The 20984-nt window shown below is 45.5% G+C and overlaps 1 protein-coding gene across 1 annotated transcript in view; it reads left to right on the plus strand.

Annotated features, from left to right (window-relative positions):
- Nucleotides 1-20984, plus strand: part of sv2ca (synaptic vesicle glycoprotein 2Ca) — a 416052-nt gene that overhangs the window by 316650 nt on the left and 78418 nt on the right. The window contains exons 6-8 of the mRNA XM_085990666.1: nucleotides 15417-15550; nucleotides 16293-16382; nucleotides 20825-20935. Coding sequence (XP_085846792.1) covers nucleotides 15417-15550; nucleotides 16293-16382; nucleotides 20825-20935 — 335 coding nt within the window. The remainder of the gene's footprint in view (nucleotides 1-15416; nucleotides 15551-16292; nucleotides 16383-20824; nucleotides 20936-20984) is intronic.

Consider the following 20984-nt stretch of genomic DNA (forward strand, 5'->3'; position numbering starts at 1 on the left):
AGTCGTCATGTGCTGGCCATCCCTTCACCGTCAAATCATATACCCGAGACAGTGTCGGGTCATTTCGGGTCTCCTTTTCTATACGAGCGTTAGTTACCGGTAGGTATTCAACTATAGTCGAATGAAATATTTCGACAGGATCCACTGCTGGTGCTTCCTCCGCAGTAGGCAGTGGCAGGTGTGATAGCCCATCAGCATTTCCATGCTGTTTCGTGCCCTTATATTCAATCTCATAGTGGTGCGCCCCTAGAAAGAGTGACCATCTTTGTAGTCGTTGCGCAGTCATCACCGGAACGCCCTTCTTCGGATTAAAAATGGAGACAAGAGGCTGGTGGTCAGTCAGCAAGGTGAATTTCTGCCCGTGCAGATAGTGATTGAACTTTTTCACTCCCCACACTAGGCTGAGGGCCTCCCTGTCAATCTGGGCGTAGTTACGCTCGGCTGAGGTTAGTGATCGTGACGCAAAGGCTATTGGCCTCTCTGAGCCATCCGAGAATTTGTGCGACAGCACCGCTCCAATGCCGTAGGGTGACGCATCACCCGCCAACTGAATTGGTAGTGCTGGGTTGAAATGGGCCAATACCTCTTTCGATGTGATTAGTGCTTTGCTCTTCTGGAAAGCTTGTTTACATTCGTCACTCCACTTCCATGGCACTCCAGTTTGCAGTAGGGTGTTCAGTGGGTGTAGTATTGCAGACAAATTTGGCAAGAACTTATGGTAGTAGTTTACCAGCCTGAGGAACGACCTCAATTGTGACACGTTTTCCGGTGCTGGAGCCTTGACTGCTGCCTCAATCTTTTCTGGGGACTTATGTAACCCCTCTTTATCGATAACGTGGCCACAATACATCTGTTTTTTAAAAAACTCGCATTTGGGGCGGTTAGCTCGGAGCCCATATTCCTTCAGTCTAGTGAGCACCTGCTCCAGGTTGGTGAGGTGATCATTGTCATTTTCGCCCGTGACCAGGATGTCGTCCAAATAACACTGTGTCCCTGGGATCCCTTGCAGGACTTGTTCCATTGCCCTTTGATAAATAGCCGGAGCTGATGCTACCCCGAATACCAGCCAGTTGTATTGGTAGAGACCTTTATGGGTGTTGATTGTGAGGTATTTTTTTGATGCTTCTTCTATCTCCATTTGCAGATACGCCTGGGCCAGATCAATCTTAGTGAAGCGTTTCCCTCCAGATAGCGAGGCGAAAATATCTTCAATCCGCGGAAGTGGATATTGTACGGTGTGAAGGACTGGGTTCACTGTTACCTGAAAGTCCCCACAGATGCGAACCTTCCTTGGTTCCCCAGGTGTGCTGCTCAACGACTTTTTCATCACAGGGACGATGGGTGTAGCCCACTCGCTCCAGTCTACCTTGGACAGTACTCCTGAACGTTCCAAACTCTCCAGCTTTGCTTCGACAGCTGGGCGGATCGCATAAGGTACAGGTCTGGCCTTAAAAAAATTTGGGCTTGCGTTTTCTTCGATTTTAATTGTTGCTGTCATGCCTTTTAGTGTTCCGAGTCCTTGCTGGAACACTTCTTGCGCATCAGTTAGGATCTTTGACAGTCGCCCAGGTGTGACGTCGTCATCCTTTTTGGCAGCCACAGTCAGTGCTTGTATGGAATGCCAATCCAGCTGTATTTTCCAGATCCATTCACGTCCCAGTAATGGTGGTCCTCCATCTTGCAATACATACAGGTCTAGTTTTAGTGTTTCCTTACCGTTATATATAACGGTCACCCTTATTTTTCCTTTGGGGTAAACTTTTTGCCCCGTGTACGTCTTCAAAATAATTTTTGTGTCTCTCAAGGGTATGTGTCAGAATAGCCACTCGTAGTCCCGTCGGTTTATGACTGTTAGGGCTGATCCTGTATCCAATTCCATTTTTACCTGGACTCCTGCTATCTTGAGAGTGACCCAAATGGTTCGGTGATCCTCCGTTTTGATCACATTATGTAGTTTCAGACAACTCAGCTCCCTGTTTTCGGAGTCGGTATCACTCTTTTGTTCGTCTGAACTATTCTCTGTCACCTTATGTACCTTCTTGTACTTTTCTTTTGGAGATTTCTTATTGCTGGTTTTCTATCCCGACCTGCAGACTCGTGCTATGTGTCCTACTTTTCCACACTGTCTGCACACTTTGTCTTTGAACCAGCAATCATTGTGGTCGTGTGTTGTTCTGCCGCAGCGATAGCACTCCTCTGTTCTGTATGACATTTCGTTTGTGCCATATTCTTGCGGTCTCTGTTGTATCTCTGCAGCGCCCCGTGCTGCTGCTTCATATGATACCGCAATGCTGAAAGCCTTGTCCAGCGTAAGGTGCTTTTCAGGTAAAAGCCGTTTCTGGGTTCCTTCACTTTGAAGCCCACACACAAACTTGTCCCTTAAGGTATCTGCCAGTCCCGTTCCAAACTGGCAGTGTTTCGATAGTTTGCGCAGTTCTGTTAAATATTCAGCATTGCTTTCATCCTTATGCTGGTTCCGTTTGTGAAACTTGAATCTTTCTGCTATCAGCAGCGGTGTGGGGTTTAAATGTTCCTGTAGTATTGTCACTATGTCTCCAAAACTCTTTTCCACTGGCTTCGCTGGGGTTACTAGATTTCGTAATAAGCCATACGTCTTTGCACCCATTAAATTTAACAATACCGGCGCTTGTCATCTGACACCTCATTTGCCTTGCAGTATACCTCTATTCGTTCGACATATGTAGTCCAATGTTCGACTTCATTGTCAAATGCGGTGATACTGCCACTCTTCGGCATTTTGGGTGTGGTTTACAGTGGCTTAAAATGGCATCTCCCGCGCTTTCCTTCCTCCGCCGCTGCTGCCAACGCCGCTTTCGGCGGTCCTCGTGGCAATGGCGGCGCCCTGTAGGTTTCGCGCGCTTCTCCTACGCTGCTGCCAACGCCGCTCTCGGTGGTCCTTGTGGCAATGGCGGTGCCTCGCGGGTTTCTGCGTGTCTCTCTCCCTCTCCTCGACGCTGCTCGGCCCCTGAACACCGGCTGCGCCCTGTGCGCTCTGCCCTCTCTCTCTCTCTCCCGTTGACGCTGCTCGACCCTTTGCTGTGCCGCTCGGTCGGGCTCTAGCCCGCCGCTGTCCGGGAAGGGTCTGCGCACTACCTGTTGCCAGCCCGTTTCGCTGGACCACCGCGACTGGAAAGCCAAGCCTGGCTCTCAACAGCCTCCCCCGCAATTCTCGAGTCTCTGCTGGATGACTGGGCGGTTGCCCGTGGTCGACGCCCGTGTCTCTGGCCTTGACCTCCAATCTACTGGTCTCCAGGAACGAATCCCTGGGAGGTGATGCAGAGTTGCAGGTAGGATCGAATTTGCCTCGTCGCCAATGTTGTGTCCATCAGTAGTAAGACACAGACTGCAGGAGAACGGTACAACGGGTGTTTACTCAACGTGGCTCACTCTGGAACTGACTATACAGATTACTTCTCAGTGCTATATACAGGTGTGGTCACTGCCGGTACTACAGTATACATGAGCAGTAAAAAGTAGTTCCCCCCTTAAAGGTATATACATTACAGTAGTCAGAGAAATCAACGGTTTAAATCAAACGTGGCCACAGTAAATAATAATTCTAATAGGTCTAAGAGCGTTAAAAAAACAAGCCTGAAGGCTTTGTGTCTTAATGCGAGGAGCATTTGTAATAAGGTGGATGAATTGGCCGCGCAAATAGAGGTAAACAAATATGATTTGGTTGGGATTATGGAAACGTGGCTCAAGGATGGCCAAGACTGGTTACTCAACATCCAGGGGTATTCGATATTCAGGAAAGATAGGCAAAAAGGAAAGGGAGGTGGGGTAGCATTACTGGTTAAAGGAGGGATTAACACAATTGTAATGAAGGATATTAGCTCTGATGATGTGGAATCTGTATGGGTAGAATTGAGAAATACTAAGGGGAAAAAAACATTAGTGGGAGTGGTATATAGACCTCCAAACAGTAAGGCGGAGGTTGGGGATGGCATTAAAATGGAAATTAAAGAAGCATGCAATAAGGGCACAGCAGTCATCATGGGTGACTTTAATCTACATATAGATTGGGCTAACCAAATTAGTAACAATACTGTGGAGGAGGAATTCCTGGAGTGTTTACGGGATGGTTTCCTGGACCAATATGTCGAGGAACCAACCAGAGATCAGGCCATCTTAGACTGGGTATTATGTAACGAGAAAGGATTAATTAGCAATCTTGTTGTACGAGGCCCCTTGGGTCGGAGCGATCATAATGTGATCGAATTCTTCATTAAGATGGAGAATGAAGTAGTTGACTCAGAGACTAGGGTCCTCAATTTAAATAAAGGAAACTACGATGGTCTGAGGAGCGAGTTGGGTAGGATTGATTGGGGAATGGCACTCAAAGGGTTGACGGTGGATAGGCAATGGCAAACATTCAAAGACCGAATGGATGAGCTACAGAATTTGTTCATCCCAGTTTGGCATAAAAATAAAACAAGAAAGGTGACTCAACCGTGGCTAACAAGGGAAATTAGGGATAGCATAATATCCAAGGAGAGGACATATAAATTGGCCAGAAACAGCAATAATCCTGAGAATTGGGAGCAGTTTAGGATTCAACAAAGGAGGACAAAGGGATAATTAAGAAAGGGAAAATAGAATATGAGAGTAAGCTTGCAGGGAACATAAAAACTGACTGTAAAAGCTTTTATAGATATGTGAAGAGAAAAAGATTGGTGAAGTCCCTTGCAGTCAGAATCAGGGGAATTTATAATGGGGAACAAAGAAATGGCAGACCAACTAAATACATATTTTGGTTCTGTCTTCACAAAGGAGGACACAAATAACCTCCCAGAGATGCCGGGGAACATAGGGTCTGATGAAAGGGTGGAACTGAAAGAAATCAGTATTTGTAGGGAAATGGTGTTAGGAAAATTGATGGGACTGAAGGCCGATAAATCCCCAGGGCCTGATAATCTACAACCCAGGGTACTTAAGGAAGTGGCCCTAGAAATAGTAGATGCATTGCTGGTCATCTTCCAGAACTCGATAGACTCTGGAACAGTACCCATGGATTGGAGGGTAAGTTTGGGTAAGTGTCAGTTAGGGTAAGTGGGGTGTTAGGTGCTCTTTTCAAACTTTAACTCTGTGAGTTGTAGTTATTAAGGCCTTTCTGGTGCAGAGTGACTGTTGGTAAACCATTTAACTGGTATAATTAGAGGGATTGATTTAATTTAAATCCAATTAATTAAAGGGGATACTAGCATCTAAAATCGGGCAGAGGGTGTCCATAACTAACAATAAAAAATGTAATTAATTACATAGAATGGAGCAGGTGATGTGTTACTGTTGCGAGATGTGGGAGCCGGTGGACCCCATTGAGGCTCACGGTGATTACGTCTGTGACAAGTGTCTGCTGCTACAGGAACTCCAGCTCCGTGTTGATGAGCTGGAGTCTGAGCTTCAGACTCTGCGACACATCAGGGAGGGGGAGAAGTACCTGGACTCTGTGTATCAGGAGGTGGTCACACCTATGAAGTTAATTAATTCAGATGTAGCCCATGGTCAGGGACAGGACGGTGTGATTACGAGTGAGGCAGGTACGGGGATCCAGGAGGTAGAGCTGGAGGAGCCGCAGCCCTTGCTCTTGTCCAACAGGTTCGAGGTTCTTACTCCCTGTGGGGACAGGAGCAGGGACTGCAGGGAGGATGAGCAACCTGGCCACAGCACCGTGGAATGGGGGGCCATTCAAGAGGGGGGAGTAAATAGGAATGTTGTAGTGGTAGGGGATAGTATTATTAGGGGGATAGATAGAGTTCTCTGCAGCCGAGAGCGAGAGTCCCGAAGGCTGTGTTGCCTACCCGGTGCCAGGGTTAAGGACATCTCCTCTGGGCTGGAAAGAAACTTGCAGTGGGAGGGGGTGGATCCAGTTGTCGTGGTCCATGTTGGTACAAACGACGTAGATAGGACTAGGAAGCCGGTTCTGTTAAAGGAGTATGAGCAGCTAGGGGTCAAATTAAAAAACAGAACCTCAAGGGTAATAATCTCTGGATTATTACCTGAGCCACGAGCGAATTTGGCTAGGACAAATAAAATTAGAGAGTTAAATGCGTGGCTCAAAGACTGGTGTGGGAGAAATGGGTTTTGCTTCCTGGGACACTGGCACCAGTACTGGGGCAGGAGGGAGCTGTTCCATTGGGACGGGCTTTACTTGGCCAGTGCTGGGACTAGAGTCCTGGTGGATCATATAACTAGGGCTGTAGAGAGGGCTTTAAACTAACTAGTGGGGGGAAGGTTCCTAGAGAGCAAATAATAAAAATGACAACAGAGAAGGTCATAGACTTAGGTAGCAGAGGGGAAATTAAAAATCTGAGCGTGTCAGGAAGGGGCAGAAGGTATGGAGTAAAAGGTAAAGTAATAAAAAGGGCAAAAGCAGGAACTAAGTGTCACAAAACATATTTGAAAGTTCTCTATCTGAATGCACGTAGCATTTGTAACAAAATAGACGAGTTAATGGCACAAATAACTACATATGGGTATGATCTTGTGGCCATTACAGAAACATGGCTGCAGGGTGACAATGCCTGGGAATTAAACATACCAGGTTATTTAACGATCAGGAAGGACAGGCAGGAAGGAAGGGGAGGTGGGGTGGCTATGTTAATAAAGGAAGGAATCACTGTAATACAGAGAAATGATATTGGGTCAAAAGATCAGGATAATGAAACAGTTTGGGTGGAGATAAGGAATAATAAGGGGAAAAAAACATTAGTGGGCATAGTCTATAGGCCTCCGAACAGTTGCAACTCTGTTGGACGGAGTATCAATCAGGAAATAGTTGAGGCTTGTAATAAGGGAGCATCTATAATTATGGGGGATTTTAACTATCATATTAATTGGACAAATCAAATTGGGCAGGGCTGCCTTGAGGATGATTTCATTGAGTGTATTAGGGATGGGTTTCTTGAGCAGTATGTAATTGACCCGACCAGGGGGCAAGCAACCTTAGATCTGGCCCTGTGTAACGAGACAGGATTAATTAAAAATGTCCTAGTAAAGGATCCCCTTGGAATGAGTGACCATAACATGGTTGAATTCCATATTCAATTAGAGGGTGAGAAGGTTGGATCTCAAACAAGCGTGCTAAGCTTGAATAAAGGAGACTATGAAGGTATGAGAGCAGAATTGAGTAGAGTGGATTGGGAAAATAGATTAAAGGGTAAGACGATACATGATCAGTGGTGTACATTTAAGGAGTTATTTCACAACATCCAAAAAAAATATATTCCACTGAGAAGAAAAGGGTGTAAAAGAAAAGACAGCCATCCGTGGCTAAGTAAAGAAATTAAGGATAGTATTCGACTAAAAACAAGGGCATATAATGTAGCCAAATCTAGTGGGAGGATAGAGGATTGGGAAAACTTTAAAAGACAGCAAAAAATAACAAAAAGATTGATTAAGAAAGGGAAGATAGATTATGAAAGTAAATTAGCAAAAAATATAAAAACAGATAGTAAGAGTTTTTATAGTTATATAAAAAGAGAAAGGGTGGCTAAAGTAAATCTTGGTCCCTTAGAGGATGAGACCGGGAAATTAATGGTGGGAAATATGGAGATGGCAAAAACACTGAATGAATATTTTGTATCAGTCTTTACAGTAGAGGACACTAAGAATATCCCAACACTGGATAAACAGGTGGCTATAGGGGGGGAGGAGCTAAACACGATCAAAATCACTAAGGAAGTGGTACTCGGTAAAATAATGGGACTCAAGGCGGATAAATCACCTGGACCTGATGGCTTACATCCTAGGGTCTTGAGGGAAGTGGCGGTAGGGATTGTGGATGCATTGGTAATAATTTTCCTAAACTCCCTGGACTCAGCAAAGGTCCCGGCAGACTGGAAAACTGCTAATGTAACACCCTTATTTAAAAAGGGCAGTAGGCAGAAGGCTGGAAACTATAGACCGGTTAGCCTAACATCTGTGGTAGGTAAAATTTTGGAGTCCATTATTAAGGAGACAGTAACAGGATATTTGGATAAACATAATTTATTAGGACAAAGTCAGCATGGTTTTATGAAGGGGAAGCCATGTTTGACAAATTTGCTGGAGTTCTTTGAGGAAGTAACATATAGGGTGGATAAAGGGGAACCAGTGGACGTAGTGTATTTAGACTTCCAAAAGGCATTTGACAAGGTGCCACACAAAAGATTATTGCTTAAGATAAAAAATCACGGGATTGGGGGTAATATTCTGGCATGGATAGAGGATTGGCTATCTAACAGAAGGCAGAGAGTTGGGATAAATGGTTCATTCTCAGACTGGCAATCAGTAACTAGTGGTGTTCCACAGGGGTCAGTGCTGGGTCCCCAACTCTTTACAATCTATATTAACGATTTGGAGGAGGGGACCGAGTGTAACATATCAAAGTTTGCAGATGATACTAAGATGGGAGGGAAAGTAGTGAGTGAGGAGGACATAAAAAACCTGCAAGGGGACATAGACAGGCTAAGTAAGTGGGCAGAGATTTGGCAGATGGAATACAATACTGGAAAGTGTGAGGTTATGCACTTTGGCAGGAAAAATCGTAGAGCAAGTTATTATCTTAATGGCAAGAAACTGGAAAGTACTGAAGTACAAAGGGATCTGGAGGTCCTGGTGCACGAAACTCAGAAGGTTAGTATGCAGGTGCAGCAAGTGATTAAGAAGGCCAATGGAATGTTGGCTTTCATTGCTAGGGGGATAGAATATAAAAATAGGGAGGTATTGCTTCAGTTGTACAAGGTATTGGTGAGACCGCACCTGGAATACTGCATACAGTTTTGGTGTCCATACTTAAGAAAAGACATACTTGCTCTCGAGTCAGTACAAAGAAGGTTCACTCGGTTAATCCCGGGGATGAGGGGATGGACATATGAGGAGAGGTTGAGTAGATTGGGACTCTACTCATTGGAGTTCAGAAGAATGAGAGGCGATCTTATTGAAACATATAAGATTGTGAAGGGGTTGGATCGGGTGGATGCGGGGAGGATGTTCCCGATGATGGGTGAAACTAGAACTAGGGGGCATAGTCTTAGAATAAGGGGCTGCTCTTTCAAAACTGAGATGAGGAGGAACTACTTCACTCAGAGGGTGGTAGGTCCATGGAATATGCTGCCCCAGAAAGCTGTAGAAGCTACATCATTACATAAATTTAAAACAGAAATAGACAGTTTCCTAGAAGTAAAGGGAATTAAGGGTTACGGGGAGCGGGCAGGAATTTGGACATGAGTCTAGGTTCGGATCGGACATGGCCCTGTGGGTAGCGGAGCGGGCCCAGGGGCCGTGTAGCCTGACCCTGCTCCTATTTCGTGTGTCTAATTCTGTTAGATTCAGGAGATGGTTCTGTGATAGTAGATTGGCGGTTAGGATCAGATCAGCCATGATCTTATTGAATGGCGGAGCAGGCTCGAGGGGCCGATTGGCCTACTCCTGCTCCTATTTCTTATGTTCTTATGTAATGTTACCCCACTATTCAAAAAAGGTGGTAGAGAAAAAGTGGGGAATTATAGACCGGTAAGCCTGACATCGGTAGTGGGGAAAATGCTAGAGTCCATTATAAAAGATGTAATAGCAGAGCACTTGGAAAACAGTGACAGGATCGGACAAAGTCAACATGGATTTACAAAAGGTAAATCATGCTTGACTAATCTACTGGAATTTTTTGAGGATGTAACTGGTATAATAGATGAGGCAAAACCAGTGGATGTGGTGTATTTGGACTTTCAGAAGACTTTCGATAAGGTCCCGCATAAGAGATTAGCGTGCAATATTAAAGCACATGGGATTGGGGGCAAGGTATTGACTTGGATAGAGAACTGGTTGGCGGACAGAAAGCAATGAGTTGGAATAAACGGGTCGTTTTCCAAGTGGCAGGCAGTGACTAGTGGGATACCGCAAGAATCGATCCTAGGACCCCAGCTGTTCACAATATATATTAATGATCTGGACGAGGGAATTGGATGTAATATCTCCAAATTTGCAGACGACACAAAGCTGGGTGGGAGGGTATGCTGTGAGGAGGATGTCATGAAACTCCAGTACGATTTGGACAGGTTGGGTGATTGGGCAGAAACATGGCAAATGCACTCTAATGTGCATAAATGTGAGGTTATCCACTTTGGTGGCCAAAACAGGAAGGCAGATTATTATTTGAATGGCAATAGATTGGGAGAAGGGGAAGTGCAAAGAGACCTGGGTGTTCTTGTGCACCAGTTGCTGAAGGTAAGCATGCAGATGCAGCAGGCGGTTAAGAAGGCAAATGGTATGTTGGCCTTCATAGCAAGAGGGTTTGAGTACAGGAACAAAGATGTTTTGCTACAGTTGTACAGGGCCTTGGTGAGACCGCACCTTGAGTATTGTGTGCAGTTTTGGTCGCCTTATCTGAGGAAGGACGTTCTTGCCATGGAAGGAGTGCAGCGAAGATTCACCAGGCTGATACCTGGGATGGCAGGAATGACGTATGAGGAGAGATTGTGTCGATTGGGCTTATACTCACTGGAGTTTAGAAGATTGAGAGGGGATCTCATCGAAACCTATAAAATTCTGTCAGGCCTGGACAGACTAGATGCAGGAAGGACGTTTCTGATGGCCGGGGAGTCCAGAACCAGGGGTCATAGTCTAAGGATAAGGGGTAAGCCATTTACGACTGAAATGAGGAGGAATTTCTTCACCCAGAGAGTGGTGAACCTGTGGAATTTTCTGCCACAGAGGGCGGTGGAGGCCAGTTCATTAAGTATATTCAAGAAAGAGTTGGATATATTTCTTAAGGCTAAAGGGATCAAGGGATATGGGGAGAAGGCAGGGACAGGGTACTGAATTTGGATGATGAGCCATGATCTCATTGAATGGCGGAGCAGGCTCGAAGGGCCAAATGGCCTACTCCTGCTCCTATCTTCTATGTTTCTATGTTTCTATGATTCCTTATAAAGGACCCCACAGTACAACGTGAAGGATCAAACCTTCCTCGCAAACAGTGGACAACCATCAACCACCTCAGAACTGGTCATGGTAGATGCTGCCACCTTCCCCATAGATGGAAGACTAAAGCATCCCCATCATGCGAATGTGGAGCTCCTGATCAGACCCTGGGGCTCATCATTGAGACTGCCCTCGGAGGAAATTCACAGGCAGCCTACAAGATATCCATGCTGTTACACCAGAAGCTTTGGCCTGGATATCCAAATTAGATATTGACATTTGATTTGCTTTGCTACTACCATACGAAAGAAGAAGAAGACAGGAAAGTGGATAGTAGTGAAGTAGGGGGCAGTTGATGAAAGAGGGAAATGGATGGTAATAAAGGGGAAAGAGAAAGGAGAAAATGAAGGGGCGAGGGAGGGAGAAATGGGTGACAATGAAGGGGCGAGGGGGGGAGAAATGGGTGACAATGAAGGGGCGAGGGGGGGAGACAGAAGTTGTGATTACAGCTTTGGGGCAGAGGAGAAAAAGGTGTGCCAACATTAACTAAGAGGAAGTTAGGAGAGACAGTGCCAGTATAAAGTAGAGTTCCACAAATGGCAAATGGAAGATAATGTGGAGAAATGTGAAGTTATCCACTTTGGGCAATGTTGGTGTTCAGAGGGACCTCGGTGTCCTTGTACACGAATCACTGAAAGTTAACATGCAGGTACAGCAAGCAATTAGGAAAGCAAATGGTATGTTGGCCTTTATTACAAGAGGATTTGAGTATAAGAGTAAAGACGTCTTACTGCAATTATACAGGGTGAGACCACACCTGGAGTATTATGTTCAGTTTTGGTCTCCTTACCTAAGGAAGGATATACTTGCCATAGAGAGAGTGCAACAAAGGTTCACCAGACTGATTCCTGGGATGGGGGGGATTGTCCTATGAGGAGAGATTGAGTAGACTAGGCCAATATTCTCTCGAGTTTAGAAGAATGAGAGGTTATCTCATTGAAACATACAAAATTCTTACAGGGCTTAACAGGGTAGATACAGGGAGGAAGTTTCCTCTGTCTGGGGAGTCTAGAACCAGGGGTCACAGTCTCAGAATAAGGGGTCAGCTATTTAGGACTGAGATGAGGAGAAATTTCTTCACTCAGAGGGTGGTGAATTTTTGGAATTCTCTACCCCAGAGGGCTGTGGAGGCTCAGTCGTTGAGTATATTCGCCAGAGATCGATAGATTTTTGGATGTTAAAGGAATCAAGGGATATGGGGATAGTGCAGGAAAGTGGAGATGAGGTAGAAGATCAGCCATGATCTTCTTGAACGGCAGAGCAGGCTCAAAGGACTGTATGGTCGACTCCTGCTCCTATTTCTTATGTTCTTCTTATATTCTTATGTTCCAGCATGAACGCTGGGGAGGGAGGAAGAGTACTATTTGAATGGGGGAGAATGGAGGCAGTGCACCAGTTTAACTAGGTTTGACTCTGAAGAGTGCCAGGTTGAATTGTCGAGGGAAAGGGAGAAGAGTGCCAGTACTTACTGGGAGAGCTGGAGAAGAGAATGCCTCTGTGAACGGGTGAGGGCTTGGATGGGTCCAATGAGTTTGTGTACTGGAGGCAATGGTGGTTTTGGATGTGGGAGGGTGACATTTGAGGTAACTTAACTAACTAATGGTCTGTTAAAAATCCTTTTTTTAAATGAAACTCTATTAATAGTGATGTACAAAAGTGCTTCAAGTTGATTAGAATGCTTAATTTTAATGTACAAATTCAGAATTTGCCAGGGCAGCAACCTCCAGACTTCCCTTGAAACGCATTACCAACTTAATGCCTTCAATATTTGGATTTCTCATTCTGGTTTGCATGTACTTATTTTATTCCTGGTGTAAAAGTGAAGGAATGTTGGGTGCACCTACAGCTTACATTACAAAGCCCGTGTAACTGTTTGAATCATAGAATCATAGAAGTGAACGGCACAGAAGGAGGCCATTCAGCCCATCATGCCTGTGCCAGCCAAAAAAGAGCCATCCAGCCTAATCCCACTTTCCAGCTCTTGGTCTGTAGCCTTGTAGGTTATGGCACTTCAAGTGCATATCCAAATGTGATGAGGGTTTCTGCCTCAACCACCCTTTCAGGCAGTGAATTCCAGACCTCCAACACCCTCTGGGTGAAAAGGGTTCTCCTCAATTCCCCTTTAATCCTTCTACCAATTACTTTAAATGTATGCCCCCTAGTTATTGACCTCTCTGCTAAGGGTCCTTCCAATGCACTTTATCTAGGCACCTCATGATTTTACACACCTCAATTACGTCTCCCCTCAGCCTCCTCTGTCCAAAGAAAACAACCCCAGCCGCCATTTCTGCCACCTCCAACGTGATCCCACCATCAAACGCATCTTCCTCTCCCCTCCCCTTTCAGCATTCCGCAGGGACCGCTCCCTCCGCTACACCCTGGTCCACTCCTCAATCATCCCTAACAGCCCTTCCCCTTCACCCGGCACTTTCACCTGCCCTTTTACCTTCTCCCTTCCCACTGTCCAAGACCCCAAACACCCTTCCAGGTGAAACAGCGATTTACTTGTACTTCTTGCAATTTAGTATACTGTATTCACTGCTCACGATGCGGTCTCCTCTACACTGGGGAGACCAAATGCAGATTGGGCGAAGGCTTTGCGGAACACCTCCGTTCAGTCCATAAGGGTGACCCTGAGCTTCCGGTCGCTTGTCACTTTAATTCTCTGCTTCACTCCCACTCTGATCTCTCTGTCCTCGGCCTCTTACACTGTTCCAATGAAGCTCAACATAAGCTCGAGGAACAGCACCTCATCTTTCGATTAGGCACTTTACAGCCTTCTGGACTCCACATCGAGTTCAACAATTTCAAACTCTAACCCCTGCTCCCATTTTTCATGCTGTATGATTTTGCCACCCCCCATTTGCAACATTTTGGGCAGGATTTTCATTGGGCCGTGGAGGCGGGATTGGAGGCGTGTGGGGGGTTAAAACCCTGAAATTGGGGGTCCCGACCCCATCCCGCCCCAACCCGCCTCCATGCCAGTTTCAAAGAAGGCGGGTACCCGCTCAGCACTGGGACCCGCCTCCCTGAGACGGGAAGGGGATTAATGCCAATTAACTGCCTGTTAACTTTTTAGCCTAATCCCTATTTTTAATGTTGAAGTGTGAGATTCCCGACGGCTCCAAACCACGCCAAGTTAGAGGAGGCGGGCCGTCGGGATGAAGGGTTTGGAGGGGTCGAGATGTCCGGTGTTCAGGTGAGTGATGGGTGCATGAGTGCAAAGGTAAGTGTGTTTGGTGTGTGTAAAGTGTTTAAAGAAGTTTTACATACCTTATACCTTTACAACCTTCCTTCCTTCAGGGCTCGGGAGTCCCTCATCTCACCGGCACAGAAAGCAGAATGGCCGCGATCTGTCAAAAATTGCAGCATTCAGCTTTCTGTTCCGGGGAGATCTCTAAATCATCCTGAGAGGAAGGAATTAACTTAGAATACAGATTGTCAGTGTTTGACAGCTTCAAACAGCTGTGAAACGCTGATATTTCATCTGTCAAAAGGTCTTGACAGATGAAATATCAATCTGTGACGTCACCTGTTGCCAGGTGGCTCTTAATTGGCCTGCTGAGCCCGCTGCCGGGCTCAACAAGGTCAATCAAGTCAAAATCGCATGGGTTGGCTAGAACTCGATGGAGGCGGGACTACAACCCCGAAAGTTGTAGTCCCGCCTCCTACCCGACTCCTCTATGAAAATCCAGCCCAGACTATCTTTCCTGCTTCTTACCTTAGCACAGTATGTTCCTTCAATTCCTCCCAGTCTCTGCACCTGCTTAATATCTGTTACATCTTCAGCTTTTTCCAGTTCTGATGAAGGGTCCCAGACCTGAAACGTTAACTCTGTTTCTCTCTCCACGGATGCGGCCTGGCCTGCTGTGTGTTTCCAGCATTTTCTGTTGTTATTCCAGCCTATCCAATCTTTCCTCATCCAATCTTTCCATATGTCACAACCATTCTTGAGTTGTCAAGTTTTTGAGGGCTGTCAGTTTTTCTGAATTTGTTGATCAGCTTTTGCCAATTTTCTAAGTTGACATGTATGGATTCACCCCCTAAAATTGTATTAATTACTTTTTAATAAACTAGAGCTAATCAATCAAAGTTATTTAAATATAATGTGGACAGTGTATAGTCACCTCGTTTGCCTCCAGCAGTATCCTGCTGTATTTGATGGTAAGCGTGTAGTAACATCACATGGAACAGCCATTTGAGACATTTAAAAAGAAGTTGCTTCACACACTTTCACCAATGCCTAGGCGATCAGCCCTCAATGTTTTGCGCAATGCCTGTTGATTATGACAAGAAACTAGTAAAAGCTTTTCAAACGACTTGTGAACCCTTTGGATTTATGAATATAACTCTTGCTTATTAATGGGGCGATACTGCTGAAAGTCGCACGGATTAGTTGAACTAAAGACCTAAGAATTTGCATTTTTCCTGTCCAGGTTGGAGTTTCAGTATGGGTTCTGCATACCAGTTCCACAGCTGGCGAGTGTTTGTCGTTGTCTGCGCTCTTCCCTGTGTCTCCTCTGTTGTGGCACTCACCTTCATGCCTGAAAGTCCTCGATTCCTGCTGGAGGTAAGATACTTGGAAAGAGGGCAGAGGCCCGCACTTCCTAAGTGGGCGCTAAATGCAATAACAATCCATGATGTGTTTTTTTTTTGAGAAACTAACTATTAATAGAAAAGGCCAACATTTCCTCTTTTTTCTAGTTTTCTCTTCTTTTTTTCCCCCTCCTTTCCTGAAATCACTGGGGTTCAGTTCCACAACCCTTTCCTGACTATTCTTTATGCATGAACTCAGATATTGAGTGTCATCAAGCTACTCTGCCATGAGGGGAACAAAAGTTGGGCCCAAACCTATCCTCATTCAACACACGCACTTTCCAGCAGGGGACCACTGGATCACAACCAGGAGTAGGAATTTGTGGCTGATTTACCCCTTCATCCAAGCTGAGAACACTAAGGCCCATTTTACCCTGGCTGAGATGAGCTAATTCAGTAGAAAGAAGGAAGTGAGCCTGAGTGCTTCCTGATCTGTATAGCTTATGTAGCCAATGCATTGCACTTCAAAAGTAACTCATTGGCTGTGAAGCACACTGGGACATCCTCAGCATGTGAGAAGTACTATTCTTTTCTTAATAAATTGGCCAAAATTTGACTGATTCTTCCTTACATAAAACTCCCCTAATTTTAATATTAATAATTTACTGTGGGTCCTGGATCAACAGAGGACTCATGAGTGTAATCTGTACAATTAGAAGAATGTTATTTGTGGAAAAAGTTAAAACGTATGTTTTTTAATTTTTTTGTTTTTATAGGTGGGGAAACATGATGAGGCCTGGATGATTCTGAAGCAAATCCATGACACCAATATGAGAGCACGGGGACAGCCCGAGAAAGTGTTCACTGTAAGTGTCAATGATGAAGAGTTCAAGGATAAAGGATGAGCTTGGATTGCTGCTTTGGAGTCTTGAGAGAGACTGAAATGTAGGGCAATATGCTAGAAAGAGTGTTTAAAAAAAAATAAAACCTCTTTGCTCTAGGTCTTCCTGCATCATACCCCATACTGCTGCAAACGAGCTCCCCAATCCCAGTGAGCAGATGCCATAAAAAGGAGATAAGTAAGAGTGGCTCAGGATAGCTATCCCACCAAAAATCCCTGTATGCGGGATAATACCTGGCTCACCTCAAATGCAAAGCTGAGGTCATGGATATCATAGCATTTTATAAAGTAAGACAGTGGCATTCTAACATACTGTGCCCTTCTGCCACCCAAATTTACATACATGCCAACCTAGAAAACTAGCAAAAGCTGATCAACAGCTTCAAAAAAGATTGACATAACCCCAAAAACCTGCCAACTCAAGAACGGCCCTGATTGTAAGTCTATAACACGTGAAAATGAAAAGTAACACAGGCTTTGTAAATTAAGCTGTAGGTGCATCCTGTCTTCACAAAAGAAGCTGATACGAAGGTTACACTAAAAGTGGAGAGGAAAGCTATGGACAGGATAGTAATAGATAGAGAAGGCATACTAAAAAGATGAGCATTACTGAAAGTTGGTAAGTCACCTGGTCCAGATGGAATGCATCCGAGGTTGATAAAAGAAGCGAAGGTAGAAATAGCAGAGGCATTGGCCACAATCTTTCAATCCTCATTGGGTACAGGAGTAGTGCCGGAGGACTGGAGGGTTGATAATGTTATACCACTATTCAAGAAAGGGAGAGGGATAAACCAGGAAACTACAGGCCAGTCAACCAAACATCAGTGGTGGGGAAGTTGTTGGAAACCATTATCAGGGACAAAATAAACTTTCATTTGGAAAGGCATGGCTAATCAAAGAGAGCCAGCATGGATTTGTTAAAGGAAAATCATGTCTGACTAACTTGATTGAATTCTTTGATTAGGTAACAGAGAAGGTTGATCAAGGTAGTGCAGTAGACGTATATATGGCCTTTCAGAGGGCATTTGACAAAGTGCCACACTGTAGGTTTGTTAAGAAGATGGAAGCCCATAGAATTACGGATGGATGTTTTTCAGCCTGGGAGGTGGTTTGCAGGGGTGTTCCCCAAGGGTCAGTTTTGGGTCCATTACTCTTTTTAATTTTTATAAATGACCTAGAATCAGGTGTAGGGAACAGCATTATACAGTTTGTAGATGATACGAAACTTGGCAACATAGTAGATAGTGATGGGAATAGTTGTAGACTTCGGGATGACATAGACAAGATGGTGAAATGGGCCAATGCAAAAACCACGCATGTGCGGTATTCTGAATGGCCCGCGCAGCTCCTTAAAGGGGCCATGCGTCGCAAAAAAAAATTAGAGAGTACATTGTTGGCAACCCTATTGGGGCCAGCATAACTGAAGGGAAGGGCCAATTCTTTTTAAAATGTTATAATTTCCATGGTACAATTGTTTGTGAAACAGAGAGTAGTGGCGAACGGTTGTTTATCTGACTGGTGTTCCCCAGGGGTCGGTACTAGGCCCACTGCTTTTCTTGATATATATTAATGATGGCTTGGACTTGGGTGTACAAGGCACAATTTAAAAATTTGCAGGTGACACAAAATTTGGAAGTATAGTGAACAGTGAAGAGGATAGTGATAAACTTCAAGAGGACATAGACAGGCTGGTGGAATGGACGGACACGTGGCAGATTAAATGTAATGCAGAAAAATGTGAAGTGATACATTTTGGTAGGAAGAATGAGGAGAGGCAATATAAACTTAAGGGTACAATCCTAAAGGGGGTGCATGAACAGAGAGACCTGGGGCTATATGTGCACAAATTGTTGAAGGTGGCAGGGCAGGTTGAGAAGGCGGTTAAAAAAGCATACGGGATCCTGGGCTTCATAAGAAGAGGCATGGAGTACAAAAGCAAGGAAGTTATGATGAACCTTTATAAGACACTGGTTCAGCCTCAACTGGAGTATTGTGTCCAATTCTGGGCACCGCACTTTAGGAAGGATGTGAAGGCCTTAGAGGGGGTGCAGGAAAGATTTACAAGAATGGTTCCAGGGATGAGGGACTTCAGTTACATGGATAGACTGGAGAAGCCTGGGTTGTTCTCCTTAGAGCAGAGAAGGTTGAGAGGCGATTTGATAGAGGTGTTCAAAATCATGAGGGGTCCAGACAGAGTAGATAAAGAGAAACTGTTACCATTGGCAGAAGGGTCGAGAACCAGAGGACACAGATTTAAGGTGATTGGCAGGAGGACCCAAGGTGACATGAGGAAAAACTTTTTTACGCAGCAAGTGGTTAGGATCTGGAATGCACTGCCTGAAAGGGTGGTGGAGGCAGATTCAATCATGGCCTTCAAAAGGGAATTGGATAAGTACCTGAAGGAAAAAAAATTGCAGGGCTACAGGGAAAGGGCAGGGGAGTGGGACTAGCTGAAGTGCTCTTGCAGAGAGTTGGCACGGGTGTGACGGGCTGAATGGCCTCCTTCTGTGCTGTAACCATTCTATGATTCTATGATTTTGTGAATTACATTACCTTGGAATCACATTTCCAGTTTCTTTGTTTCCTGGCCCTAACCATCTCCTTTTCACTATGGAGGCCCAATCCCGCCACACCTCCATCCCACGGCCACACAGCTTAAAGGGAACATTGGTTGCCAACCCTCCAGGATTGCCCTGGAGTCTCCAGGAACTAAAAACTAATCTCCAGAGCACTACTGCGAGCAACCCCAGAGAAAAATTATACAGGCATTAGAAAAATTGTGGTTTTAATATAAAATTCTTTGGACACTGTTGACTGACAGTCAAGAATCATCCAATTGATTAATACAAAGGGCTGGATTTTCATTGAGGAGTCGGGTTGGAGGCGGGACTACAACCAGCGGGCTCAGCAGGCCAATTAAGGGCCACCCGGCAACAGGTGACGCCACAGACTGAAATTTCATCTGTCAAGAGATTTTGACAGATGAAATATCAGCGTTTCACAGCTGTTTGAAGCTGTCAAACACTGACAGTCTTACTTCTAACCTGAGTCCTTCTCCACAGACTCAGTTAGAAACCTCTCCTGCACAGAAAGCTGCAGGCTGTCACTTTTGACAGTTTGCAGCCATTCTGCTTTCTGTGCCGGTGAGATGATCTGCTGCCGGGAGGCGGGACGTCAATTTCAATATTATAATGAGGCTGGAAGCCTCTGCTTTAACCTCCATTTTGTTTTTAACTGCATCCGGTTGGGTTTTACACACTTCATAAAACCAAGCAGTTACAGCAAAGCAGGGACTGATGCATCCAGGATCTCTTGCCTCCCCCCCCCCATCCCTCGACGCCCCAATCTCTTGCTTCACTCCTCCCCCCATCCCGCGACGGCCTCGACCTCTAGCTTCCCTCCCCCCGAGTCCCGCGACGGCCCTGATCTCTTGTTTCACCCCCCCATCCCGCGACGGCCCCGATCTCTTGCTTCACCCCCCCCGTCCCGCGACGGCCCCGATCTCTTGCTTCCCTCCCCCCCCCCATCCCTTGACGCCCCGATCTCTTGTTTCACTCCCCCCTACCACTGCCCCCCACGGGACCTCGATGGCCTCAATCGTCCTTCTCCCTCCCTGATCCTCCGGAGGCCGGCACCGGCCCCCTCCTGATGCCTCCCACCCTGCTCTGTGTGGCCTAGTGCCGCAGGCCTCTCCACCTGCAGGCAGCCAGCCTCTCCATTTGGCTGGCTGTGGGTGGGGAACAGAGGCTTCAGATGCAAATGAGACCCTGCCGTTAAAGTCGTCAGGGCCTGCGGGAAACTCGGCCTCCCGGGTTTCCCGCCCGCATCGGAGCCCCCCCACCCCCAACCCACCTACCCCATGGAAATCCAGCGCTATAGCTCTCTTTCTACACCTGATTTGACTCTAAATCACCCATTTGTTTCTCTGTCATTCCTCTGTTTCTTTCTCTGTCTTTAAAACTCATTGTCTGAGGAGATAAGACTGCTAGTGCCTTTGTTCACCAAGGTCCCAGGTGCCTCGTTGCCCTTGCTTTATCAGCTTAATATTTTCGAGCTGAAAGGCAAGGAAAAAAATCGAATGAAAGGGGCATGCTGGGAGATGTCCCGCTCCAGCAAATTCTGGGCTATTATAATGAAGCTGCCCCCAGTAAATTAGCAGGGACCATTGGCGGGGCAAGTTGGGTGGGTGCCAAGTTCGGTGTGCAGTTTACAGTCAGACTCAGGCCAATGAGCTAAAGTCGCTGCTGATCAGAATGGAACAATTCAAAATGTCTGATTATCAGTGACCATCAGAAGATTACCATTTATCTTCTGATAAACAGGAAAAGAAAGCTTGTAAATGTATTTATCTCATAAATTACATATTCTAGTGAACTGTGCTTTATTTACCAGCTCTTGTTTTCACAGGTCAATAGAATCAAGACTCCAAAACTGATTGATGAATTGATAGAGATACATTCAGACACAGGCACTTGGTATTTGAGATGGTTTGTTCGAATCAAGACTGAACTGTCTGGAGTAAGTAAAACAACTCTGTGATTTAATTTATAAAGATATCTTTCCCCTC

This window comes from Somniosus microcephalus, chromosome 1, assembly GCF_052327205.1.
Source record: "Somniosus microcephalus isolate GS21.2 chromosome 1, FLI_Smic_1.0, whole genome shotgun sequence".
Classification (NCBI taxonomy): Eukaryota; Metazoa; Chordata; class Chondrichthyes; order Squaliformes; family Somniosidae; genus Somniosus; species Somniosus microcephalus.